General features: G+C 53.6%; 7 protein-coding genes across 7 annotated transcripts; 3 read left to right on the forward strand and 4 right to left on the reverse strand.

Moving 5' to 3' along the window:
* Positions 1–3,117: 3,117 nt before the first annotated feature.
* DACRYDRAFT_105369 (uncharacterized protein) lies at positions 3,118–4,201 on the forward strand (the record flags this gene model as incomplete). The annotated part of the gene is made up of 5 exons (XM_040768082.1): positions 3,118–3,154; positions 3,212–3,310; positions 3,387–3,572; positions 3,705–3,812; positions 3,891–4,201. The coding sequence occupies 5 exons, from the start codon at positions 3,118–3,120 to the stop codon at positions 4,199–4,201; spliced, it is 741 nt and encodes a 246-aa protein (XP_040631201.1).
* Positions 4,202–4,459: 258 nt separating this feature from the next.
* On the reverse strand, positions 4,460–6,528 carry DACRYDRAFT_105370 (uncharacterized protein; the record flags this gene model as incomplete). Its single annotated transcript, XM_040768083.1, has 2 exons — positions 4,460–6,112; positions 6,160–6,528. 2 exons carry the CDS (start codon positions 6,526–6,528, stop codon positions 4,460–4,462), a joined length of 2,022 nt encoding a protein of 673 aa, XP_040631202.1.
* Positions 6,529–7,116: 588 nt separating this feature from the next.
* On the forward strand, positions 7,117–10,267 carry DACRYDRAFT_20879 (glycosyltransferase family 22 protein). The gene is made up of 5 exons (XM_040772120.1): positions 7,117–7,406; positions 7,464–7,568; positions 7,620–7,762; positions 7,813–8,643; positions 8,959–10,267. Exons 1-5 carry the CDS (start codon positions 7,143–7,145, stop codon positions 9,293–9,295), a joined length of 1,680 nt encoding a protein of 559 aa, XP_040631203.1. The 5' UTR covers positions 7,117–7,142; the 3' UTR covers positions 9,296–10,267.
* Positions 10,268–14,671: 4,404 nt separating this feature from the next.
* DACRYDRAFT_48321 (winged helix DNA-binding domain-containing protein) lies at positions 14,672–15,249 on the forward strand (the record flags this gene model as incomplete). Its single annotated transcript, XM_040774824.1, has 2 exons — positions 14,672–14,790; positions 14,847–15,249. Coding segments are annotated over 2 exons (522 nt in total), but the record flags the coding sequence as incomplete, so codon positions are not given.
* Positions 15,250–17,700: 2,451 nt separating this feature from the next.
* DACRYDRAFT_20881 (uncharacterized protein) lies at positions 17,701–21,743 on the reverse strand. The gene is made up of 21 exons (XM_040772121.1): positions 21,644–21,743; positions 21,581–21,590; positions 21,458–21,527; positions 21,350–21,410; positions 21,017–21,301; positions 20,892–20,967; positions 20,428–20,839; positions 20,129–20,378; positions 19,957–20,075; positions 19,794–19,904; positions 19,671–19,743; positions 19,522–19,616; positions 19,151–19,466; positions 19,069–19,095; positions 18,853–19,018; positions 18,673–18,799; positions 18,562–18,621; positions 18,413–18,511; positions 18,287–18,359; positions 17,904–18,222; positions 17,701–17,843 (listed from the first exon to the last, which is right to left on the reverse strand). The coding sequence occupies exons 1-20, from the start codon at positions 21,656–21,658 to the stop codon at positions 17,959–17,961; spliced, it is 2,709 nt and encodes a 902-aa protein (XP_040631205.1). The 5' UTR covers positions 21,659–21,743; the 3' UTR covers positions 17,701–17,843; positions 17,904–17,958.
* A 139-nt stretch (positions 21,744–21,882) lies between these two features.
* On the reverse strand, positions 21,883–24,120 carry DACRYDRAFT_64000 (NADP-binding protein; the record flags this gene model as incomplete). The annotated part of the gene is made up of 15 exons (XM_040775747.1): positions 21,883–22,028; positions 22,084–22,156; positions 22,211–22,296; positions 22,349–22,414; positions 22,463–22,712; positions 22,758–22,808; positions 22,862–22,907; positions 22,956–23,047; positions 23,098–23,176; positions 23,225–23,371; positions 23,427–23,721; positions 23,770–23,804; positions 23,855–23,901; positions 23,956–24,018; positions 24,071–24,120. 11 exons carry the CDS (start codon positions 24,118–24,120, stop codon positions 22,607–22,609), a joined length of 1,011 nt encoding a protein of 336 aa, XP_040631206.1. The 3' UTR covers positions 21,883–22,028; positions 22,084–22,156; positions 22,211–22,296; positions 22,349–22,414; positions 22,463–22,606.
* Positions 24,121–24,419: 299 nt separating this feature from the next.
* DACRYDRAFT_48508 (uncharacterized protein) lies at positions 24,420–25,797 on the reverse strand (the record flags this gene model as incomplete). The annotated part of the gene is made up of 7 exons (XM_040774841.1): positions 24,420–24,683; positions 24,734–24,868; positions 24,921–25,348; positions 25,397–25,442; positions 25,493–25,518; positions 25,567–25,682; positions 25,733–25,797. 7 exons carry the CDS (start codon positions 25,795–25,797, stop codon positions 24,420–24,422), a joined length of 1,080 nt encoding a protein of 359 aa, XP_040631207.1.
* Between the last annotated feature and the right edge of the window lie 287 nt (positions 25,798–26,084).

Genomic DNA, 26,084 nt, shown 5'->3' on the forward strand with positions numbered 1-26,084 from the left:
GGAATAATCCCCCTGATCCTGCTCGTCTGATCCGTAGCCTTCGTCTTCGTATTCACCTTCTAGGGTTGGAGACAGCTCCTCACCCTCCCATTCCACTTGAGGAGAAGTAATCACGATCGCTGGCGGTGGAACGGACCTCTGCCTAGCTGGAGGGTGTTTGTGCTCAGGCTCAGGCTCCGCGTGTTTTGGGGACGACGCAGGGGCGAAGAAGTCTTCCACCGCACCAGTTGTGGTCGCGGTAGTAACCAGCGAAGTACTTGATCCCCCTGCAGCTACCCCGGCGGCAAACAATAGTCTTGCATAGTCCGGCTTCTTGGGCCGAGTTGCAGCTGGCAGTCTGAGGGGTTCAATGGCCACCTGTGGAACCTGCACCTCGGACTCTCCATCGCCCACAATTGCGGTGATGATCCTGAGTTTCGGTCGCTCGCCTTGGGCAGACTTTCGCGCGTCCGGGCCGAAGAGCGGCGAAGTCGGTGGGGTGGGAACAGATGTGTGCGAGAGTCGCGTTTCAGGGGAAGAACTGGTACTGTTCGTTGTGGACGGGGAGCGAAGGGAGGAGCCTGCGGAGGCTGGGGAGGTTATGGTCTGCTTTGGTGGTGATGGTTGTCTGGACTCTTGCGCTCGCCTCTGTTGTTCTGCGGGAGGCTGATTGGGACGATATGCTACAGGTGGCTGCCTGATCGCCTCCAGGGAGGTGGTCAATACAGGCGCGACAATTGCCTTTACCGGAGTTCCCGCCTTGACTGCCTTGACATCCCTCTGCTCCACCTTCACCTTCCAATCCACCGGGCCAATCCTCTCGCTTGGTGCATGCGAGACAGGTGTGCCGGGGACGGTAGGGTCGTACGTGATGGCGCTCTCCGGCCTTCTTGGCATAGCGTGGGCGAGGTCCAGTTCGCTCATCTGCATCTCCGCGGTACCAGAGCTCCTGCGAGCCTGATACTGCGCGAAGGCCTCTTTGCTCGTCGCGGCACTGTCTATGCCGGGCATCGGTCCAAAGTTGGCATAAGAAGGCCCAGCGCAGAAGGACGAATTACGGTACACCCCCGCGCCGGCGGCGGCCGCACGGGCGCGTCTCCGACAGCAGAGATAGATCGTGAGGAAACATATGATGAGAAGGCCGAGGCCGACCACAGTGCCGAGGGCGGCACCCAGGGCACGTGCCCCGGCAGGGGAGAGAGAAGAGTCTCGCAACCTGCCAGTGGGAGTAGCGACTGTCAGGGAACTTGAGGGCGTACTGTCATTGTCTGAGTAGTAGGAGACGGGAGCGGTACTGGGTGCCGGGGGAGGAGGAATTCTTGGAGGTGGCGAGGACACCGCGTCAGCAGTCGTAAGGGCGATGACGGGGCCAGTAGGTGTGGCAGGTATCGGCTCAGCAGGGGCCATTGTGGGCCGTCGACCTTGTGAGAATGCGGAGGTGGAAAAGGAACGCGCTAGCGCAGAGGAGGTAGGAGGTAGGGGAAAGGAGTGGACGGGCTAAGAGCCCTGGTGGTTATTGAAAGTGGGGAGGAGGGTAGAAGGGATAGCACACGCACGAGAGTGAGGAGAGTATATGAGATGCGCTTGACCAGAAACGGGGTAGGAGAGAAGAAGAGTGGAGCAGGAACGCGCGAGAGTGTCTGTCATAACAAAACGAAGCAAAGGTTGGGAACGTAACACGCCTTCTCCGTAGTCACAGACAAATCGACTAAGCCAACAAGTTGGGAGCAGTTTCTCAGTGAGAGCACACTCCACCAGGCCTGCATTCCAGTGCGCTCCAGATGGGGATCAGGTTAGATTCACGGAGAGCAAAGCCCATCAGGCGAGCCCCCTCGACCTTCTTCCATCGAGGTTCGTCCCTTTCATAGACTCATTCCGTCCAATCCATCAGGGCATTCAGAATTGCAATCCAGAGACAGTTATAGCAGGATCCAGTGTGGGTACGTAAAGTTCAGCATAGCAGGCGCACCAGGCATGCGGAGAGCCGCAAGGGACGGTCCATCAGTAGGGCTGCGTACGCAGCTCCTTTCGTCAGTGACGGTGCTCACGTGCTCTCTGTAAGAAGGTTCGATGCGGCTCATCCCCGTGTTTGGCAGGGTTTGTTTGATTGGTACGTGGCGTACTGTTGATTGGAATTGTGGATCTCCTCAGGCAGGGTTTTGCCTGAAGGGACAAACGATCTATGTACAGCCCTGGAACCATGAGTGGGGAAACCGGCCGGTTACCGCTAGTTGGTCCTCAAACTAACTAATGCGGGACTGTCAATTATTACTGAATCCAATCCCTGTGCAAAAAGGGAGTTCGTCTAGTGCACTCGGAAAGCTTTGGAACAATATTCACGATTTTGGGAAAGGGCTGTTATTGCGCCCGAAACCTATACGGTTGCTGGGCGAGGAGAATGCCCACTCCCTCGTCAGTCATATTCATCAAACGGAACGCGGTCAAGGGCAGAAAGCTGCTGTTCGTGTGAAAGTGGTTTTTAGACCCGGCCTACTTCGGAAGAACCAGATGCTGCGCCTGTTATGATTCAATCACAAGAGATTGTTTTCAGATACCAGATGGGGATGCTCAAATATGGACACATCTTAGCCGAACAAAAGGGGAAGACGATAATGAGGGGTGAACATGCTGGGGAGTTTGAAATAGTTTGATCCACACTCCAAGATTTGGCGAAGAGGGATGAGTTTGAGTATACCATTCTCTCGCACTGCGAGAGAATGGAGGGTGAGAACCAGGAGAGAGTCAATTGCCGTTGCTCAGGGTCTGTTCATGCTTCTGTTTCAAATGTGCCGTTTTCTGTTGCTTCTCTTCATTCATCAGGGCGCCTGCTTCTAACATTTGTAGTATTGCCTTCGGATTTCACCCCGGATTTCACTTTGCCGCCCAGGCGGATCACGATATGACTGACTCGATGTGTGACGATCACGATCATCGGTAAACAATGGATTCGTGAACGTTCGGTAACTTTCGGTGATGTGCCTGGTTTTCCGGGGGAACAACGAGCAGTGCCTTTTAGCGCCATGCACACGAGTAGAAAAAGGCGCCAAGTTCGCCAGTCTTTGCCCAGCGCTCTTTTCTGTGTATTGCTCGCCTCCCCACCTTGACAAGTCGCGTTCAAAGCAAACCTAGGCTGATAAAATGCGCATTTACGCCCTCGCTCGTCTCATCCTGCATGGTAGACGCCCTCTATTCCCCCCCAGATCGGCACACTGACATTCTCGTCATGAATCAGCTTTCGTGCTCGTATTCACCATCTGCTTGCTGGGAATCTCTGCCAATACCGTAGCACTAGCGAACAAGTATCATGTGACCCGCCAATATGCCCAGTTGTGTGCGTCTTCCCCTCTCTTGCGATTATCGTGTGGGCTAATAGCTGCTTTGATACTTTGACGCGCATGTATGTGCAGCTTTAGCGGTGTCCGTCATCACTCTCGTCGTGCTCATCCCCGTTCTGGTGCTTGACCGTCTCCGTCGCAATGCGCTGCCCTCTTGGACGTCTGTTGAGCTTGGTTGGAATGGTGTCATCTGGGTCTTGTGGTTAGGCGAGTCCCTCCCTCCCTCTCCTCTTCCCTGCATGCCGTTAATATACCCTCGTATGCAGCTTCGGCAGGGTATTCTACAAACGAGCTGCAGGGATTGGACTGTTCTAGTGATTCCTGTGCGTCTTCTTCTACCGTTCGTACTCGAAGGCTAACACCGGCGATCATTTGGATGATGCATAACAGTGGATGTCGAATACCTTTCGTATTACCTACGCTCCGCCTCCGAAGCTCAATCTGTCTGTCAGCAATCACAAGCTATTGAGGCACTCGCATGGCTCAACTGGATCATCTGTACGTGACTTTCGTCTCCTTTGCAGCCCGTCTATGTCCTATACCTCCTCTTTCAATTCTTAGCTGATGAAAAAACAGTGTTCGCCCTCTTCTGGATCCTTCTCATCACCGCGCTTGTCTATCACACTCCTTCAGGCGGAGCTATCTGGATGTCCTCCATGGCTGACTACACTCCTGCGCCCTCTGACAAGGTCGCTTCGGGCGGGATGATGCCGATGACTCAACCGACGCACTATGCCGGTGCACCTATGGCGGCGGGGAATCCGCAGATGGGGTATCCCGCTGCAGCCACGCCAGGCACCCAGATGAGCGGGGTTGGAGGGATGCCAATGATGGGAACACCGATGACGCAGGCGACGCAAGGGCATCCAGGCGTTGCACAGGTCTAAGATAACCCCGTTTGTTTTTTCTCTACAAGGCCTCGTCCTCCTAGTGATACCTTTGAGTGTTCTCAAGGATGCTGCTGATCCGTCTCCAGCATCATAGCTGTGGCTTTGACAATGGACAATATATGAAATTATGATTTCATATATTTTTGAAGCGCATACATTTAATGATTCTGGTACAAGCTAACGAAACGAAATACTTACCCGTTACAAACTGTCAAAGATCGACAAAATACATCAGATGCTGGGTATGAGCAAGCATTAGATGGCAAGCTGAACACCGGCATTGGTGGTGCTCAGCACCGCAGAACCACGTTTCTTCTTCTCGCCCCAAAATGCGGAGCCCGTCAATATGTTCGCGAAGCGGCTGACGGTGATGTGCCTGACCCTGTGCAACCCCGCAGGGTCGTTGACGTTGGGCGTTTCGATCAGCTCTGACTTCCCATTGGTGGTCCTAGCGATGAACTCGCCTTCGAACGCAGGGTGCAGGCCGACGCCAATCCGTCCATTGGTGCTCGTCGCGGTGAGGGAGAGAGTACTGTTGACCGGCTGGTCAAGTACGCCCACTTCAACTTGGGTGTTAGAGCTCTTGGCGACGACGCTGAACACTCCCGTGGTGTTGCTCTTCAGCCAAGCATGGACGTCAATGTGTCCGTTCGTGCTGGTAGCCACGAGGACTCCCTTGCCGTCACCCTTGTGGTGCGGGCCGTGAGGTCCATGAGGGTCATGCGGCTCCTCGTCTTCAGCGACCGCAGCGTGCCCGTGCCCGTGCCCATGCCAGTGCTTGCCCGCCTTCCTCACGGCCTTACGAGCCTTGCGACGTGCGCGGCGCTCACGCCTCGCCTCACGGGTAAACCAGCTAGCCCAAGTGTTCGCTTTTTCCTCTTTGTGCTGGTGGCAGCCCACAGCATGGTACGACTCTGGGACGGAGGTCTCGCCATCGGCGGTGCTCCAAACGGTCGCGTTCAAGGTGATAGGCGCGTTCTTAGTAGCAGCGATGACAGCTGTAGCATTGGGCACCACACCAGTAATCCTTCCGTTGTTCGTCGTGAGTACAACGAGCTTGCCGGACACGGTTCCCACATCGATCGCGGCGTTGACCGTCTTGAGCACTGCGACTTTCGCATTGACCGTGTCGACGTGGAGGGCAGCGTTGCTCGCACCGAGCTGGAACTTGCCAAATTGTACGCCGGACAGATCATCAACGTCGTGGTGGAATACACCAGTGTGACTGGTGAAAGCGTTGATATCCGCCTCGCTCGGGAACCAGACATCGATCTTCGCCCGCGGGACGGGGTGTACGCGCTCATGCGGCGCCACGACGGCAACACCGAAGAAGACATCCTCGTGCAGGAGCTTGCAGATCTTGACCACAGACGGATCGGACACAGTGACGTTGTAGGTTACGGTATCGCTCAGACTGGAATCGGTGTGGAGGTGGACACTACCAGCGACAGGACCATGCGAGGCAACAACGAGCCGGCGCAGCGAGGTGGACAGGTTGAACGAGACGGGCTCAGTCCAATCCAGGCCTGCATTCCCTAGGTCCACAACCGCACCGGCAGGAAGATAGCCGTCATCGCTCGGCGTAAAGGGCAACTGCATGGTCAATGCAGTACTCTCGCCCTCGGTAGAGAGACACTCGACCGTGACATGATGGTGGGGAGGGTGGGGAGGAGGATGATGACGCGGTGGAGGAGGGTGATGGGGAGGAGAAGGGTGACGGGGCGGAGCTGGGTGGTCTGGCTCGTCAGGCATATGGGGCGAGTGAGGCGGCATCGGCGGCATGTCAGGATTGTCAGGCATCTCGGGAGGATGGGGCATGTCCGGGTGGTCGGGAGGCACAGGGAACACCTCGTCCATAGTCCAGATGTCCACGTTCGTATCCTCAGCCGTGGCAAGATTGTAATCCATCTGTTCGACAATGAGCGAGAGTCTGATTGGTATGGCGGAGAACTTACATGTGCGAAGTTGTACCTCCCGTTCACCCACTCATCCGTCACATCTTTGCTGTCCGTCATCTCGTCATGGTCGTTTCCATGCCAGAAGCCGAACCTGGGCGGACCGTCGAACCTGTGGTGAACGAAGTGGTAGAGGTGGTACGCAAGGAGAGCGCAGAGACAGAACTTGATGGCACGTTTGATCTTCCTCCCGCGGTTAGACTGAGGAGCAGGGGTTTCCTTCCCCTTCATTTCCGAGTTGGGGTCAACAGGCGCATAGACGGGTAGGCCGTCCTCAACGGTCGATTGTTTAGACATGACGCTGTCGGTGTCGTTCTCGTCGAGGAGAGAACGCTTGTCTGGTTGTTGGTGTTGATCGTTGACGATCATGGTGGAGAGAGCGAGAGGAACGGCTTTTGAGAATGGAGATTGGCGTCCTGCGCAGGGCACTGCGCCTTCCGAGGCCGCGTGGAGCGTGTAGAAGTAATAAACGGCTTGTCCCGTCCTGACGGCCTCGACCAACCCGCTGCGCAGCGGGCGCAACTGACCCGCAGTGTCTTACACATCCCCTACAACCATCATGGGCAGAAACATCTTGCATATCATCCCTCTGTGTCGCTTCTAAATAGAATGAGCACTCTAGTAGGGCAATTGCACTCATAGATGGGGGCGCACCACAGTCTATAAATAGGGTCTACCGTTTGACCATGCATATCAGGTGCGAGGGCACCAGTTGACTGCGCAGGACCCGTCATTTCGTCTCCACGGGAATGCTGGTAGCTTGCGTAGGCTTGCAAACGTGTCGAGGCCTCCTGGCGTTGTAGATGAGTAAAGGAGTCTAGGCAGCAATGAGCATAGGAGGAGAGTTTAATTTATCGATAGCAACTCAGTCGAGGAACTGCATTTAGGCCATCGGACATGTGTTAGGTACCGGTGTTAGTGGCGGTGCTCTTTTCAACTCTTCTTTCGCGCTACTCTCGTTGTCCTGCGCCGGCACAAGGCGAATGCCGGTCATTTCTGGGGGAACATGGCTATTTCTGCTCTGTATCGCCATTAGAGCTACTCTCTCACTATTGACGTGCACGTTATTCCAACCGGATGAGTACTTTCAGTCACTGGAGCCCGCACATCAGGCGGTATACGGCTTTGGCGCTCTGACTTGGGAGTGGACTATCCGACCGCCGCTGAGGAGTTTCGTCTATCCAGCTCTATTTGTGCCGGTCTACTGGCTCCTAAGGATAACAAGTCTTGATAACACTTTCCTTCTCGTGAGCCGGAGGTTTCAGCGGGAAATGACTTGCTTTGACGCGCTCGCACTTGTTTAGATCGTTCTACCTAAGCTGGTTCAAGGCTGTATTGCCGCATTTGCGGATTACTATACTTACAAACTTGCGGTCCGACTCTATGGGCCCCAGTATGGGAATGCAGCGGTAGGTTTTCCAAATAGACACAGACATGAGGCTTGCAATTGATTGGAACAGCTGTTTCTTTCCCTCACTTCAGTGTTTAACCTGCTCTCTCTGACTCGAACATTGTCCAATTCGACCGAAACGAGTCTAGCTGCCGCCGGTCTCTTTTACTGGCCGGCACTGGCCGCGGAAGATTGCCTACATCATGACGTCAGGTATGGGGGATGTTTTGCCTGTCTTGAAAGTAGCTCATCGACCTCGTCAGGGCCCGGTTCCGTATCGCTCTTTGCCTGGCCGGACTCTCCGTCGCGATACGGCCCACTTCAAGCATCATGTGGTTGTGGATGTTCTCACTTATCTGTTACGACACTATACGTATCAGACGGCCCATATTTCCCCTCTTGACGGACACCGTCGTAATTGGTTCTATAACCTTGCTTCTGCTGGTCGGCATTGACTCAGCCTACTATCGCCAACTAACTTTTACACCCGTAACTTTCCTGGTGCATAACTTCTTCTCTGCTAATCCGATATCCCTCTTCTACGGTCAGAACACTTGGCACTTTTATGTCACCCAAGCACTTCCCCTTCTGCTGAACACTGCCACACCGTTCGCCATTCACACCACATGGATCATTCTCTTTCGCAACGGCGACAGCGCATCCCGAAGACTTTGCGGTCTTGTCGGCTGGACGATGTTTATGTACAGCTTGGCCGGACACAAGGAATGGAGATTCCTGCACCCATTGCTGCCAGAATTACTACTTCTGGTTTCGAAATCCGTGGTCGATCTGAACACCAGAATGGTGCAGAAGAAAGTCGGCCATGGGACGCCGGAAATACCGAAGAATACACTGCACATCTCAACACGACATATTACTTTCCTTCTGTTAACTCTTCCTCTGGGGGTGTACTTACTCCGTTGGCATGGACGCGCGCAGATTAGCGTCATGTTCTACCTTCGGTCTCTCGATCTGGCCAACCTCCGCAGTGTTGGCTTCCTGATGCCCTGCCATTCGACCCCTTGGCAGTCATATCTGCATCGGGAACAACTTGAGGGAAACATGTGGGCACTAGGGTGCGAACCTCCAATCGGGTAAGCCTCTTTGTTCTTCCCACTGTTTCGGCATTGTGCCTCTTTGCACCCAACTTCAGACAATCTTGCATGGGCGTATGAGACGTCATTCAGGGTTTGTATGAGCTGCGCACTCGCATCCGTGAGAGCCGTTGTACGGTCAACCTGCTTTCTTGGGTCACTATTGGCTACATTTATCACTCGGTGTCCGCTTTAACAATCCCGCCCGAGAATATGTGATGCAGGTGTCTTGGCACGTCGTCCGATGCCAGCTGGATCGGATCCGAATATTTCGTCAACATTAGCTCAATCATGCTGACGTCTTTCCCGATACAGATTATCACCAGGCGAACTCGCCTCCTATCAAGACCAAGCGGATGTCTTTTACGATGCACCAGTGGTATACCTTTCTGAGCGATTCCCTATGATGGTAGATCCAACATTTCCACCATCACCAATGCCCACGTCACCGCCTGGTATGCCATGGATTCAGAACTGGACCCACACGTGGCCATCTCATTTGGTAGCATTTGGTGCCCTGATTGAAGACCCCAATGTGCGAAATACATTGGCGGAAAAAGGATATCGAGAGGCGTGGGTAACGACAAACGGCTGGGAAGAGGATCCCCGCCGACGTGGTGGTGTGAAGGTATGGCAGTGGATGCCGACTTAGGTGATTATAGATCGAAGTGCTTGATTGTTTGCAATCGCTCTGTTCCATGCGGACCGACTGGTTATATCGGAACGTTTTGTCACGCAACTGCAACTGAATGGTTGAAAACGCGAAGTCTTTACGTGGCAACGTCTCTTGGAGCTGCTCTGCTTCACATGGGGTATCTGGATTTCAATTTGGAAATGCGCCTTCCAAAGTTCCACGGTGGTTTGTGCTGTTATGGTCGACATCATTTCCCAGCGTCTGAGTCGCTGGCGGATTTCATGCTGTGCACGGCTTCTGGAAGTGATCCCTGCTTCGCATCCCGCGGGGACTCTGTTTGACTTTCGACAACTCTCTGTTCCTGATAGGTTCACCATCCGTCAATAAATTAAGTCACCCCGGATTCTCCGGTGATGAGTCATGGGGAGGGACGGGGACGCGATCTCACTGCATTGCCATCCATCGGGCGAACCGCAGCTAATGGATTTACGGAATAATTCCGCGCCATCCTCGCTACGAATCTCGGCCTCTCTCATCCTTCCGGAGTTTTCCTTGCGCTTCTTGTTTTTCCTCCCCCTCTTCTACTCAGAACAACGCGGGGATTGGCTTGAACGGAGAATCCGCTGACTGGGTCGTCTGATACTATACAACGCCGCTGTACCTTGCAAGCGAACCGTACGTGCTGTGTTGACCGGCAAAGCGTTGAAGTAGACTTTCAAATGTTGTTCAAGCGTGGTTCTTCCGCGATAACGCAAGAACCGCAGACGAATCCGCCTTATTCTTCGCATCCTGATTAGCCCAGCAGGAGTCTAAGACCCTTGGCGTATCGACTGGGACCGTCATCTTTTTCGGTACTAGCGGGGATTCCACATGGCAACCTCGGTCATGAACCACAAAAAGGGTAATTGCCGCCCATTATCATCAAGTCAGCCAAACCCTCGAGCGCCTCCAGACCCTTTTGCAATCTCACTGTGGGTCGACAATGGCTTGTGAAGTCCCTGATTAACCAGCTTCTAATCCGACATCAACGTCATTTCTTCTCGCGGATTGGCTGCCTGGTATGACGGCCAGGGGGATGAACATGACAACTCAACTCTACCCCCATCCAAACATTCAGCTGCACTATCTGTGACCCCGGATCTCCGCCTCTTGACGGATACTCTCTTTGCCTATTTTACGTACCCTCCCGCTTCAGGCAAGGGCTGATTCGCAACACGCTGACGCGATCACGGCCTGACCTCGTGAATCCTCTCTTGAAGATGTCGATCTAGGCTTCGCAGTGGCCGGACACTTGCTTAGGGTCAAGGTGAATCATACGACAATGTGAAAAATGCTCGGTTGACCGAGCTGCCCTGTTTTCTGTGCCGGCATTCCTCGTCCATGGTCCCGGTCAGAGCTTGGTGGTAGTCATATCAAGCCTTCTTCATTCATCATTTCATCTCCGGAGCACCGCACCCATGACGTTATACCTTAGAATGAGTGTTCTACTATCGGGCTGGTTACCAATTGGGCTTGGCCAGATATCGTTCGACGATAGGCACTGTGCACCCTTAGAACTCTTGCCTTGAACGAGTTTCTCAACATGCTTCATCGCCCCTTTCAGGGTGAGCACCTCGGCTGCCGTCGGTACAGAAATTGAACCCTCAATAGGACGATGCGTCTGCTACACGTTGGCGTGATTTTGGCCACTCCGCGGTGCGAAGATCTACTCGAGAAATACATCACGGAAAAGGCTTGCGGGCAGGCATCGTCCGTATATGACCAAGAGGAAGATGCGAGGTATGTCCCACCGGCAAGGGAGAAGGTACCCGCCGACCGGTGGAAGGGGAAGACGTGGCGATGTGCGAGAAAGTGAGCGATTGTAGCGTATCGCAGTCTGGGTCAGACCCCTGGATAGTACCATATGTTAATTGAGGGCGTGCATCAACTCGGCGTTGTGATAGGCGCGACTGGTGTAGAAGCAGATGCTACAGGCGACCTAATGGAGCTGCGGAATATGCACTCTGCCCCACAGCAAGTCATGAGAAGAAGAGCAGGAGCGAAGAACAAGTTCGCCTTGTGCGAAGTGATCCTGGTGGATCAGGGTGCGGACCGCAAGCCGGCGGCAACTGAGTTCGGTAAACAAGTCGGGCGGAGGCAAAATGACTTGTCGCTTGATCCCGCGATCTGGGTTTGGTTGCGGACAGCACAGCCTTCTATCGGGGGACGCGGTGTATAAAGTCCTATCTCCGCCACGGCGCGTGCGATTGAATGAAACTTACTCTGATGCCGGCTTCGGCGGGTATATTGGAACCACGCTGCCCCTTTCCCTTGACCGGCCCCTTGAGTTTCCCTTGAGCTTCCCTTGGTCAATCCTTGAGTGCTCTCTTTGACATAGACGCATTATACAAACTATCAACTTTCCGCAGCCGTGTCCTTGGGTCTGCCTCGGCCGACCGAGCATCCCCGTACGTCAATCCGAACAGTTATCCGATGACATTCCGGCTAGGCTCCCCGTGACGCATCACGCAGCCATTCCCAGATTAGCAACACATCGTCTATAATCAGGTATGTAAACATCTGACCATCACACCGCTTATGCTGATACGATGTCATTAGATACCGGAACATAACTTGTATATCCCCAACGCGGGTGACAATGCCGCAAGAGACGGAGAGTGCAATCCCGGTGCTGCTCTCACGGCTCACGACAGACGCGAACACGTTGCATGGACGCAAAGTTCGCATCGCAGGATGGTCAGTCCGGTCTTCTGGAACATCACGATAGGGCGAAGCCACTCATGTTTGGGGAAGGTACCTCGGTAGCGCGTGTGATTTGGGTACGATCGTTGTTGCCCACGCCGGACATGGCGTGCTTGTCGATATCTCGGCGTGCCTCCTCGCTCCGCCCGCGGGCGAGCGCGGAGGTGCAAACGGCCCTGTCGGCGTCGCGCCCGAACTCGCGTTCCTGAGCGAGCGAAAGAGGAAAGTGATGATCCTGGGCGTGGTGGATGTGCTAGAGGTAAGCCTGCGGTGACTTGCCCTTTGTTGTTGCGAACTCGATTGATGGCGCGGGATCAATCCTGTCAGTCACCTGTTGGAAGCGTTCTCCAGCGATATTTCTCCCTTGCTGCGCTGTTTATTGTTTCATTTTTTTCTGGGGTTTGTGTTCCATGTGTCCTCGGGGTTGGATGGTCGCCAGCAAGGTGCGATGTCGAGCGGCAAGCAACCTGATATGGTTGTGGCCTCTTATTGTTTACGCGGTTTTTGTTGTGCGCACGACCGATCGGTGGCCGGGGGTGCTGTGCTGGGTAAAGACGGCATGATGATGTGGGGATTGGTTTTGTGGCGAGATTTCTGTGGCTTTCCTTTGTTGGTTGGCATGGCCACATAACTGACCTCTGTTCTTTGCGTGCTGATTGTGCTAGGTGACACAGGCAGTCGCGATGCCAGAATTGGGAAGAGCTGCTGCGCGGGAGGCGGGCGTAGTAGAGGGGAGAGTTGTCGTGCGGGCTGTGCATGTGCGCGCGGTGGATGCGCTGTCCCTTGAGGATTGGGAGCGGGGGATAGCAGCGCTAGGAGAGCGAGAAAGGCTAGAAGCAGCGTTGGTACGTAGTTACTGAAGAGCCAGGGACAACAACAATGGCTAAGGGTATTGGCCACGCGTTGCGAGCTCAGGGGGCATCTATACGTAAAGCGGGACCGTGTAAGGCGGGAAGACGCGGACTTGGGGTCTGCTTGGATGAAAAAAAACCGGCGTGACAAAGGGCGGGAAGAGGTACGGCGGAGAAGGGGATGGTGCTCCGGTATCTGGGAATCTCGGGGGTGGTGAGAAAAGGCAAGTTTTGAGAAAGCGTTCTCATGAACAGCGCGAGAAGAGAGATCGTCTGTAGAGAGTCGGGGGTTGAAAAAAGCAAAAGGGAGGAGCCGTCTATTACAGGGAGGGAGCGAGGGAGAGGGAAGCACAGGGGGAACACGGGGACCTGGGTCAAGGGGGTCTAGGAATAAGCCGGATGACAACAGACACTGCCCTAGCTCCACGGCGCAGAGAAGGAAGAAGAAGGGGGCGAAAAAGGGCGAGGACCCCGATGGACGCGTTTATTGTGGTTTGTGATTGGAATGGATGAGTATCACAGGACAAGAACGCGTGCCCCCCACCCGCCCATCAGAGAGGCGTCCTTCCGTTCTCTCTCAACTCATCCCCATCTCCCCCCTCTTGTCGACCCACTCCCAATTTGCGACTCGCTCTTACCATCTTGGTCTTCTCTCCGTTTCTGGCCCAGTACTACTGAACGAGACAATCACGTGGGGAGGGCCTCTCTCTCACACCCACTGTTCTGCCCAATTCTCATAAATATCCCTCCCTCCCCCTCCCTCTCGTCATGTCCATCTCCCCTCCTCCCGTCTCATCCCCCTCAATCCCACACTCACCCGTCACGGTACAGACCAACTCTCTCCTCCCGCTCTCCTCACTCTGCTTATAATTGCCTTTGTTTCCCCCCGCTCCCATCCCCTTCCTCCATCCTCCAACACACACTCCCCCGCATACAGAACAGGGCGCATATATCCTCCATCCTCCATCCCCACCTCACTCCAACACAACAGATTCCCCTCCGACACCATCTCACATGGACCAGGTAGGCTCTACTGTAACCCTAGCCCATCCCTACCGGCTCAATCAGTCCTTCCTCCCCTACTCTATGCAGGTTGGCCACTCGCCCGTACTCACCGCTCCATTCCACTCACTCACCCACGCTATGCAGCAAGACTACGCCCACACACATCACATCCCCGCCCTCCAGACGAGCGCGCAGTCCTATGGTCGCGGCACCACAGCGTCGTCCAACGCGTCGAGCCTCGACTACTCCAACCCGTCAACGGTTGGGTCGCCGATGTCTGCTGCACCTCACTCCGCCTCTTCGAATGGATCGTTCCCACCCACGCCCTCCATGTCCCCCTTCGGCTACCAACAGGGGTCGATGGGCGTCTCCATGAACGGCCATGGAGGGTACTCTTCCTCGATGCACACCCCGCCATCTAGCGCAGGGGGTTACAACAACTACAAGTCTCTTCCTGGCGGATACGGTCGACCTCCCAATACCTCAAGCATGGGACCCGATGATGGCCTTAGGCGCAGCGAGAACCAGTCACGATATCCCCTCACCCCTTCGACGCACATCGGTATTCCTCCCATCGCGACACTGCCGAGCGAAGATCACAACGGCGCGAACACAAGCCCTGCATCCACTGACTTCAGCGCATCTCCCCGGTTTGGCGAGCCGGTAGAGCAAAAGCCCGTTATCAATGTGCAGGAGGAGCAGGCAGGTGATTGTACCGCCTTCATCAGCAAGCTATATCAGTGCGTCTACGGAATAGAGCCCTTTCAGGTCATATGTACTAACAATAGTTGACAGTCTCCTGTCTCGGCCAGAGTATGGTCGCTTCCTGCGCTGGAATGAGGCTGGAGATGCGTTCATCCTTATGAACTCGGCCGAGTTCGCGCAATTCGTGCTCCCTCGTTTCTTCCGCCATAGGTAAGCTTCACGCGCGAGGGTCCACTGCCTCCGTTGACAAAAGCGCTCTATGTCAGCAATGTGTCGTCCTTTGTCCGTCAAATCAATCTTTATGGTTTCCAACGCGTCTCCACCATCTGTATCCTTGAGTTTGCCGACATCAACTCGGGCGACCCTACGCAAGGCACAGATGCTGTCCAGGCGTCTGGCTTCACTCACCCCTATTTCCGGCGCGGGCGTCGCGATCTGCTCAAGAACCTGAAGCCCCGCAGTGCACGCAGATCCAAGAAGGCTGCTGCTGCTGCAGGCGCGACGGGACAGAACGGGCAGCCGGGGAAGAAAGAGGGTGAGGGACTTCCCCTCCCGGAGCAGAAGGGTCGTGGACGTGGTCGTGCCTCGAATATGCCGCCTACACCAACAAATATGTCCGCCCCGCCATTGTCGAATCCTATCAACGGCATGGTTTCAAATCAGTCTTAGAAGTGTACGTGTACGGAATCGACAACCGCATCCTTCTTTCTCCCTCTTTGGCGTCTCCAAAGGTGTAGCGATTTAACATTTTTCTCTTTGCGATCTGCTGTTTCTACATTCTACATTCACATTCGATTCGCTGGGCGCAGACTTCAGTCTGCCGTGTACACAAAATCCCTGCGACGCTGTGCGGTCTTGCCTCGGCTTGTTTTCCTTTTCCTGTTCTACGTGTTCGAGAGTCTTTTGCCTTGTCCAATCTGTCTCCCCCCGTGTATTACCCGAAGATCCTTCCCACTTGTGTTCTAGTCAGCAAAACAGACACGACAGAGTTACTTAGTGGGGAAGAGAGAGCAGCGCGCATCTTGCACACATGATGTTGATGATGGAAAATGGTGATCGAGTATGGTGTTAGGTTAGTCCTATGCACAATCCAATCACCGCCTGGCCAGATATGGCAAATTTCGTCCCCTTCTCGCATCGTCGATCACTCCCTGTCAAGTCGCAATCAATCACGCCTTCTGTCTTCGCGCCATCGTCCCATCGCACACGCATCGCCTTCCCTGATTGAAAAAAATGTAACGTGGCAATGGGAGATGGGCCATGAATGGACCTGCGGGCGCGGGCCCGTCAAGAACGGCAAACTCTTACGCCTATGCAGATGCACCTTAGTTGAGTTTCGGCGTCTCGTGCACAGGTGTGTGCGCCCCGAGCAGAACAGCAGTCACAAAGCGGGAAAAGCCTTCAGGCTGACAGGCTAAGGGCGGAAATGATCGCACCACCTCTGCGAAGCTGGAAACCATCCTTTCCGGGGGAAAGGGGAAGCGCCTCTCCTCGCATCACGGGGGAACACCGGTGCGAGCTGCTCCTTTGCCCCAACGAGCAACTCCTACTTGGGGGTCGCGGGGAGTTGCCCATCGCCCACCCCGCGCGGTGCGAGTGAGCAACTGGCACTGTCTCGGAAAATCCGGACATCCGGAACGAATTCGAGACGGAGAAATGAGAACGACGGATTTTAGCGTGCTGTCCAATTACGCATGCTTGGAAAGGTGGACTTGGGATTGGTGTGTTTTTCCTGCCAGGATGGCAATACTTGGAGCGAGCGAGTTTCGCTGCTCATGAACCTTGCATTTGGAGTATGTGCGCGTGGGTGTGAGCTCGAGAAAGAAGCTGGTTTGGCAGTCGTCAGGTCTCCGCTGGACATGTGTTTGGCCACCTCCTTTCTCTGTGCTCAGAGAACCAGATTTGTGCGAGACTCACGCTCAACAACACAAGCTGCGATTCCGGTACTTGAACACGCTACGCGAAGTCGAGGCCCGAGCCTATCTCCATATGTTCCGACCCCTTCAACTCCCCTCAATGGTATCACGGTCCTCGTACCTTCTCTCGCCTGAGTCCAGCGTTGCTGCCTCTGGGGAAACGGATCATCGTGACAGCGCAGCGGGGGTTGAAATTGCTTCATGCGCACGGGGACCGCTTAAGAGACGAAGTTTGGCTTGATAGGGCCAGCAATGAATAGGGGCGGGAGAACCGTACGTCTATGCTTAGGTGGTCGTCACTGCTCCCAATCGCTGGGACACGTCCCCCTCTCTTTGCCGAAGCGAATCATGGGCTCTTCCAATTTTTGGCAGGGACCCATACCCCCGCGGTGCACTCGCGAATTCCCACGATGGAGGCCGCTTGCCAGGAAGGCAGGAAGATACGAAGGGGGGATGCACCGTGGGCCCCTCGCCCCGTCCGTGCTGTTCGTGGCACCTCGCTGGCCAGGGACAGGTTGCCCATTGACTGCGGGTAAGAAGCCTGGTCTACTTGCGCCCGATCGCCCCTTGTTCCGCTTCTCCTGGGTCGGCCCTCTCGGCGTTTTCTCCGGTCTTCTCGCAACGTACCATTCTGCGGTTAAACGGTTAAAGACTGTGACTGAATATCCCAGGGAGATTTGCTGGCACATGCCGATAGCGCAGATCGTCCTTCGATCACAGGGTCCAATTGTTTGCCCTTGTGGTCGTCGTCGTTGTTGCCCTCCGCCTTCTCACCCTGAGTCCCTCGTCCGGTGCGTCGAAGAATTGTTGACAAGTTATCAGCGGACGACCTGGAACGTTTGGAAGACACGGTGTGAAGGGTCGCCCGATATGCCCAAATCTAGATAAAGCTCAAATCACCCGATAACCCGATGCTTAACTCCATCCCGCGGATCCCACCGAGCCCGGCTGACTTTGGCATAACGGCCACACGACACCTGCTTCTCCTGCTTCTCGCAGCACATCGGATTCTCGTAACGCGGCCTTGGATTGCCGGTTAACACACTTGGGACATCCCGAGACATTTCGCCTTCTTGTCCCTCGCCTCTTTCGACTATTTCGGAAGATCCGCCGGCGGTATCCCTCTCCGCGAGCCCCTACAACCCTCTCCATGACATCTTTTGTCAGCTGATGTGTCAGGCCGTGTTCCATATTGTCAAACCCCAATAATGTTTCAAACATGTGACATGTCATTTGCATTTTGATGGTCCGGCTACCAGGAAGGCAACACAGATGGATAACGATGACTACAGGGCATTGGGCGCAATACTCCAGATTGGCATGGTCATGCATTCAGCATTACGTAAGCTATATTAGACAAATTAGTTTGGCCTTCTTTTGATGGATCGAATTCGTGATAGATCTTACCATTGGTGCGTCTCTCCGCCCTCCGCCGCCCGTCTCAAGTATGGAACACAACAAATCAGTCCTCGGAAACGTCACCGTACTCGTAGATGCCGAGCCGCTCTCGCCTTGCTTCGTCCGCAGCAGCGGCGATTGCCTTACCAATCGTAGGGTTCGAGGACAGATATCTGCAACTTTTGTCGGCCTGTGCTAGGCCTTCTCGAACCAGGTCCACGTTGATGCACGCGGAGGGATCGGTAAGTGATGCCGAGGTGGGATCAATCAGACGAAGATGTAATAGGGGGCCTTCTCGATAGTCGGTAATAGCAATGAGCTTACGTCCCTAAGGCGAAAGAGTTAGTAAACCTGCTCGCATCATATCACAACGGAAGACTGGCATCACGCACCTCGCATAGGCTATGGAACCGCTGGAGGGCTTCTTCTCCATACTCACTCTCTGATCCAACTAGTTTCACGAAGCTATCTCAACAATCAATCCATTGTACTTGGTAGTATGACCGATTTCACCGCACCTCAAACGCGCATCAGTTGCCTGAGCGGGCAGCGTTTTGAATTTCCCGTCCAACGGGCGCATCTGGGAGAAGGCTACGGTCTCTTGGTTGCCATAATCACTGCGGATTATGTTAAGCTCCTGAGAATAAGGCACTGCTGACCCACTGACATGAATGTAATTTCTGCCTCCTTCTTCACCGGAGAAGAGCGTGCAACCTTTGCCCGGTACCTACAGCAAAAGATAAATGATATTGGATGCCTCTTTCAGCGGTCTGCATACCATTGTCCATCAGCACTGAACTTGGCTGAAACAAGATCCCCTTTCTTTGGGGCAAAGCCGGGCGCGGAGCTTGCCGTCCGATTATGGATCGCGAACTCACTCATCAACTTCTCTAACGCGGCAATGCCTAGGGCGGGTGTGAAGCGGTGTCCGTAAACGGAAAGATAAAATAATGCTTACCTCCATCCTTGAGTATCTGAATGGAGAAGGCAGCACCCGTCGGGCTGCTCCGGATGTCGGATACCATCACGTCAAGATACTCTGGTGTGTGGGGCGTGGCATCTCCATTTGAATCACCATTTACTTCAGGTTGTACAGGCGCTTCATCCACATGGTTGGACCACAGCTACTGAGGAGATTAGCGGTAATCATGGATGAATATGCAATAAAACGCACATGTTTCTTTTCCTTCTTAGCCTCAGCCTGTGGTAAAAAGGTCATTCCTTTGTTGATAACCAGTCAGCAAGATTTTTTTTACCTCTGCATCAATCAGCTGCTGAGCATACGATAGCCCCTCAGCAGAATACGCATGCACGGATGCCAATCCTTCGCGGACGAGAGATAAGCCCGCATTCTCCGTCTTGTTGACCCACATGGTACCGATAAATCCACCAGACTTGTCCACATTGTCAAACTCCACCTCAACATCGCGTTGCATGAAGCGACGGTTGGCGAAGTCGAGAGCCTCCGGTCCACTGGGCTCACTTGCCTCGGAAGGGTTCCGAGCGGTCCGAGGAGCGCGGATCCCACCGAGCACCAGCGTGAGAGTCTGGTTCTCTTTGGGAAGGACAAGTCTAATTGGACCTCAGTCAGCTCTGCACACATGCAACAACTGAGAGATAGTGGTACTTGAATCGAGAGCCAGCTGCAACATACTCCACTACCGCGGGGATGCGTCCGGAACGTTTGAAAGAAGAAAGGAACTGGACGGCTTTTGCATGCGTCTGAACGTGTGAATAGTTAGAAACTGGCTCGAATCCCACATGAAATGAACCCACTTCCGATGCATTGCCAATACGAGTAGGAGGAACCTCCTTTGCTGAATGCAGACCGCGAGCAGCAGCAACCGCACTGTCGGTCCGTGAGAATGTGCGACTTGCATATGCGGCTGAATAACTTACGCTTGCTCCGCCGCCATGAACTTGTCATAGTCGGGAGAGCGGTTCTCGTCGTCACGTCGATGCCGCATTGCGGTCGCTAAGCCTTTCTCGATCAATTGCTCGGCGACATTCCTGCAGAGACCCCTTAACAAAGTACGACCAGGTCCATGAGGTTGTAGCGTACGCGTTACCACCGCCAACCCGGAGAGTTGCGCATTCACGCTCCTCATATTCACCCTCTGGCGGTCGGATGTAGTCAACATGGACACGCACTTGCTTGCCGATGAGTTTCTTTCGGAGGAACTGCACGAGATGATCTCAGTCGAATATCGAAAAAACGTTTCACTGTCACTCACCTCACGTGCCTCATTCGCCCAATGCGCTTGCTTCGGATCGTTCGCTCTCGCGGCCCTGACTGAGCTTAGCTGTATCCTGCGCTCCTTGTTGGTTGCTTTTTCGACTACGGAGATCTGGTCACCCGTCCATATGCGGATTACTTGGCCTTCAAATATGCGGGCATCGGAACGTGCTGATTGACCAGTTGCGGTTGAGGAGGCGATGGGGGCAGCACTCTTATAAACGCCGATACGTTGCTGTTTCGCGGTTCTGCGTGATATGTTAATGACCAAGACTGAACAGGAAGGACGAGACTCACGCCTCGGCGGCACGAAGACGTTCCATAATGCCCAGAGAAGACAACATCCCAGCATGCCAGCCCACAACATGCGCAAGTCCTGCCTGAACAAGGAACTCTGCAATATTACCAACAGGGTGTACTACAACACCAATGAAGTAAGACGGCGGTGCCGGTGCCGCAGTTGCATTTAACGGTGTTGCAGCAGGTGCAGGGAGGGAGAGCAAAGTTGTCTTAACATGCCTCTGTAGCAGGCGAGACTCGCTGAAGAAGCGAGCCTCGTTCCCGTACTCCTCACCGGATTCGCCTTCTTTAGGAGTGGAGCGTGGGCAGCGTATACCGGCGATAGAAATATTGATGAACTGATGCTGGTCATCCGCGAGAAGCAAGCGTATGCGGAGATGGTCGCCATCGCGGACCTGTTCGACAAGAGCTGGAACAGCATTCAGCAAGGGTCAGAAAAGTTGTTTGCCTGGAACACGCACAATCAATTGGCTTGCCCTTCCACTCCGTCAGGAATGCGTATGGATCGATGGGCATGGCATAGTTGACAATGCGTTCCTGGGCAGTGTATTAGAAGGCGCAATACTAATTGAATTGAATGACGCACCTTCGGCCCCTCTGGGTTCCACAGTCCCTTCCCTTCCTCCTTCGCAGTCGCCTCCAGCGCCTTGCGCTTAGTGTCCTCCTCAGTTTCGTCCCTCTTTCCCTCCTTTACCTTCCCCCAGCCGTTCTTTAGAATTTCTGAAGCGACATCTGCTCCCCCGACAATACCAGTGCCGATGTCGCGCTGACCGCCATCATTTGAAGGACCGAGGGCATGGGTGACATGGAAATGGATTTGTTTGCCGACGGCAAGGGCGCGTAGGAATTCGCGGGATTCGTAGGCCCAGGGCTGAAGAAAACGTTAGGAAAGTTGAAGTAAGAAAGGAACGGCACCCACTTCATCTTCCCTGGTAGCGCTACCTATGCGAGGTGCGGTGATGTCTGCGAGATGAAGAATGCTACGTGCCACGTTAACAACGCCCCTTCAGAAACGTTTTAGACGTACCGTTCTTTGGGAGGTTGTCCATTGGGTCCAGGTGGTCCACGAAGTACAAGGGTATCACCAGAGGCGACAGCTATAACAAATTGATTGTCAGGGTCGACCCCTACATCAATGGTCCGCACTAACATTTGACAATCTGCGTTTTTTTCCTGTTAGCCCATGCTGGTGTGGTTGGGTAAGAGTACTCACTGCAGACATAGACATTTTGATGGGTGGTCAATAAATTGATATGTGCTTTGATATGGTTGTAATGACTTCGACAGTGAGGTTAATGAGGAGGGAGACAAGCAGAGATTTCCTTCGGATGTTCGTTTGACAAAGTAAAAGGGTGTCGCACGACCGCATCAACTGGAACGCGGCAGAGAACGTGGCGCGGCAAGTCCCTGAAAAGAATGATGTTCACCATCACTGTGGGGAGAACAGTCACCAGCGTATCGACGTGTTAGACACGTTCATTCCCGTCATATTTCCAAATATGCACTCGAAGAGAAAATCAAAGGCCATTGTCGAAGAGGGTGATGAAGATCCGTCTTTCCAGGATGAAGAGGACGCCGAAGACGCGCCCATCAAAAAGGTAGAGACCCGTTCGTGTTTCTGTGTGCGCATCCACTTTCAACTAGAACGGTCAGAAAGCCAAGAAAGAGCCAAAATCAAAACCTGCTGAAGCCGCTGAGGCAAGCGGTGAGATTCAAGTAAATCAAGGTGAATTGTCTACCCGATGCTATCCTCTCGCGGATGCTCATCATCCTTCGAAAGATGGTGAAAAATATGTTGCTCTGGGCAAGAACAGACGCGTCACTATTCGGAAATTCAATGGCAAACCGCTCATTGATATCCGAGAAGTAAGAATCCCCGGAAATGGTGTGTTTTGTGCTGACCTTTTGACTATGATAGTACTATGTTGACAAGGAGGAGAAGCAGAAACCTGGGAAGAAGGGCATCTCCCTTTCACCTGAGCAGGTCCGTGACTTGTATCTTCCTGTCAAACGTGTTCTCACTAAAATGCAGTGGGAAGCTCTGAAGCAATGTCTTCCAAAAATTGACGAGGCGCTCGCAAGCTTATGATAACCTTATCCTGGTTCACCGTTCGCTATGTTACACCGTATGCACCACGCTGTAATACCATCGTTATCCAGATACTCGGTCTGAGACCTACAGCTTGGCTCGCTCTGGCATTTCCCGCACTCGCACGACCGCTTTCCCCCAGGTCTTCCTGTTTTCAAGGTCTACTAAAGCTCTGGGTACAGAATCCAGCCCCCTAAGAATTGTCAGCGATGGCCCAGGTGAGGAGAACGACGCTTACATGTAAGGCGGATCGTACACGGCTGGTATAAGCTTTCCGCTCTCGAAAAGCCTGTATATTGGGTCAGGGTGACCGAGTCAGGCTGTGATGATGAAAAGGTATACTTGAAGATGCCCTTCCATACATCTGGTACGTGCCCAGGTTCGTTTTCTATTTGGGTGTAAATAACTGTCCGTGAGGATAACTCGCAGCACATACTTAAGTAAGCACCCCAATGTATCCCGACGAGAGAAACATTCTTCAGGAGGATGAGATTTGTCGGCACTTGCTCAATCTTGCCCGCTGCGAATCTAGTTTCGCCTGTCAGAAAACATCACCACATCCCGCAGCACTTTCTTACCCCACGACCACTGCTCGGCCCTTCCATGCAATGCATTTCAATGAGTCTTTGATCAGACCAACCGGGTCATAAACGACGTCTACCTGCCCCTTCAGTCAAACAACAGAGAGCATTCGTATTGACGGACCGACTCCTTTCCCTCCGGTGATCCGCAATACCTCCTTCTGCCAACTTGACTTGGTGTAGTCCAGCACCTCATCTGCTCCTCCGATGGACTTGCAAATCTCGAGCTTGGGGGGCGAGCCGGCGGTGGCAATTACCTTGGCACCCAAGGCTATTAATCCACAGAAAATCAAGCGTCCGAAGTAGGAAGACAGGGGGGTACATACCTTTGGCAATCTGCACTGCTACCAAGCCAACACCTCCTGCACCAGCATGTACAAGCACCCACTCCCCAGGTTTCGTCTCTCCTCGATTGACGATCCCTTCGTATGATGTCGGATAGGTGACGTACAATCCGGCCGCTTGATCAAACGTCATCCCCTTCGGTATGGGGAAGAGGGTGCGGTAGTCGCACGCTGCTCGCTCAGCAAATGCACCCTGCGCATAACCAAAAACTCTGTCTCCAGGTTTGAGCTTGCAGCCTTTGGGTATAGGGGAGTGCGGTGAGATAGTCCCGGCGAGCTGGTAAGGTGTTCAGATACACACAGAGTTATCAAAAGGCGAACTCACTTCTGCGCCTAACACGTAAGGTAAGGGCGGCTGATCTGCGTTGGAAGTTCACTTGAAAGCAATAATCTGTTAAATCAGGGTATACTTTGGTATTTCCCTTGCGACTGCAGGATATCAAAGAAGTTCAATGCCCTTGGTCCATGTCAGATCTAGAATTCAACCCGCCTTCCCTGGAGCTGAACTCACGCAGACTCGACTTCCACCAGGACATTATTCTTTCCCAAAGTTGGCTCTGGTGCATCGTTAGACCTGGCATATGTAAGGACCGATCCGTAGGAAATGCGTAGTGGAGCTCGCTCACACAGTGCGATCGGATGGGTGCATATACGAGTTTATGACGATGGCCCGCATATCGAGATTCAGTATTACAGATTGAGGCGACGAGAGTGAAGGAGGAAAGGCAAGAAAAGTTCAGCGACAGCGCACCATTAACAGCAGCTAAGTGAAGAGTATCCGACCATCTCTAGATTCGTTTCACGGTTCATCAGGGACGGTTCACTTGACCGGCTACAATGACCGGTTACCACCAATCCCCGATCCTCGTCTTAGTCAGCAATACTTAGAAAGGGAGGAGTTCGGTGAACACGACATGCTTGAATACAGATTGATGTATTTAATTACAGGTTGTAAACAATGATGAACCGGTCTGTTTACTCCGTATCGGAAGGGCAGGAGGACTCCCCCAACGTCTCTTCGGCGGCGTCATCACCACCAACGTCGATTTTGACACCAGTAGCTGCCGGGACCACAATGTCACCCATCGCTTCCCGCAGTGCAACTTTGGCGTTGAATCCTGTACAGTGGAGGGGTAGGACGTATGTAGGTGTCGGATGGAGCCCCTTGGCGATGAACTCAACGGTCGGGCGAATACGATGTTGCAACTCTGGCCCAGCCAGGTGAAGTCCCCCGACGATCTAGAGTACTTGTCAGAAAAGACAACGACGAATACGTTGCATTTGCTCACCATGTAAATCGGTCGCTTGAACCGTTGAACGGCGTCTTTCAAAACATTGACGATTCCGGCATGCGAGCATGAACTAATGATAATCAACCCCTTGCCCTTGACGTTGATCGCCGAATAGCGCTCGTCCAGGATGAGCTGCTCAGATTCAGCTTCAAGATCAAACCAAAGTCGGAACATGTATCCATACCTCATCCGGCTGCCAATCCCCGTCGCCATTCCGCTCCTCATACCAGGTCACTGCACCCAGCAAGCCCTCCTCATAGCTGGTCACTCTCGGGATCTCCCCACTAATCCAGACAGTCTTGCCCGCAACCGTATGCGATTCCGCGTGCGTCTCCACTTTACCTCCGACAAACTCAATCTCCTCGAACGTCGGGTCTTCCGGAAGACGGCCTATGAGCTGGCCGTTGGGAGCGATCCCACGTGCAAAGGGACGGTCGGGATGCAGGTCGACGACGATCGGGGCTTTCTTTCCTTGCTTCGTAGCATGCTTCAAAGCGGCGATAATTCCGCCCGAGTGATCTCGATGCCAATGTGAGAGAACGATGCGCTCGACTTTGGTCATGTCGACCTTTAGCGAGGCAAGATTTCGCTCCAGGGTGAGCGCATCGGGACCTGCAAGAGTTCAGATGGATAGGCAGCTGATATTCCCAGGTAACTCACCCGTGTCAAACAAGGTGCAGTGCGTTTGGTTTCCTAAACGGGTGGTCTCAACTTCATGTTAATAATGGTCATTTCCGATTGGGCCGGACAGCGTACAATGAGAAGCGAGAGTCCATGGGCAGCTAGCCTGTGATCAGGAACGGTTGCTTCTGGACGGCTGATGAACTCACCGCAGCAGTACCTGTCCAAGTCAACGAAAGGTGCCCCAGTTTTCTCGTCTATCCTTGGCTTGTCCTGAAGATGCGTTGCGATCTCGCTCGTGAAACCGGCGGGGAACTTGGTCATCCTGACCGATGTTGAGCATTGGCACAATGAAGTTCTCGGCTACATACGAACCATTCTATTGAGTTGTCCACAACAATTTGAAGAATACATGAATCAACAATCTTGAGGTCGGGCATGGCGGGAAGACGTAACGGTGTTGAGTAAGAGATGTTCTAGCAAAGCAGATAGATATGGTGCCTTATATGCGGTTTCAGACAATTGACATTCAGCAGGTGGATATGTACAGGGTCGCACATATATACCAAGTCAAGACTAGTCTGTGTTCACTGTTTCTTCATTCTACAACGTCCTTCGTCTCAACGAAGATAACGGTAGTCAATGTGTCAAGGTACAAGGTACGTATCCAGCATCTCCGAATCTGCCTGACACATCCCAGACTATGATCTTAGGCGGAGGTATAATG

The sequence above is a fragment of the Dacryopinax primogenitus genome, assembly GCF_000292625.1.
Source record: "Dacryopinax primogenitus strain DJM-731 SS1 chromosome Unknown DACRYscaffold_4, whole genome shotgun sequence".
NCBI classification, from domain to species: Eukaryota; Fungi; Basidiomycota; class Dacrymycetes; order Dacrymycetales; family Dacrymycetaceae; genus Dacryopinax; species Dacryopinax primogenitus.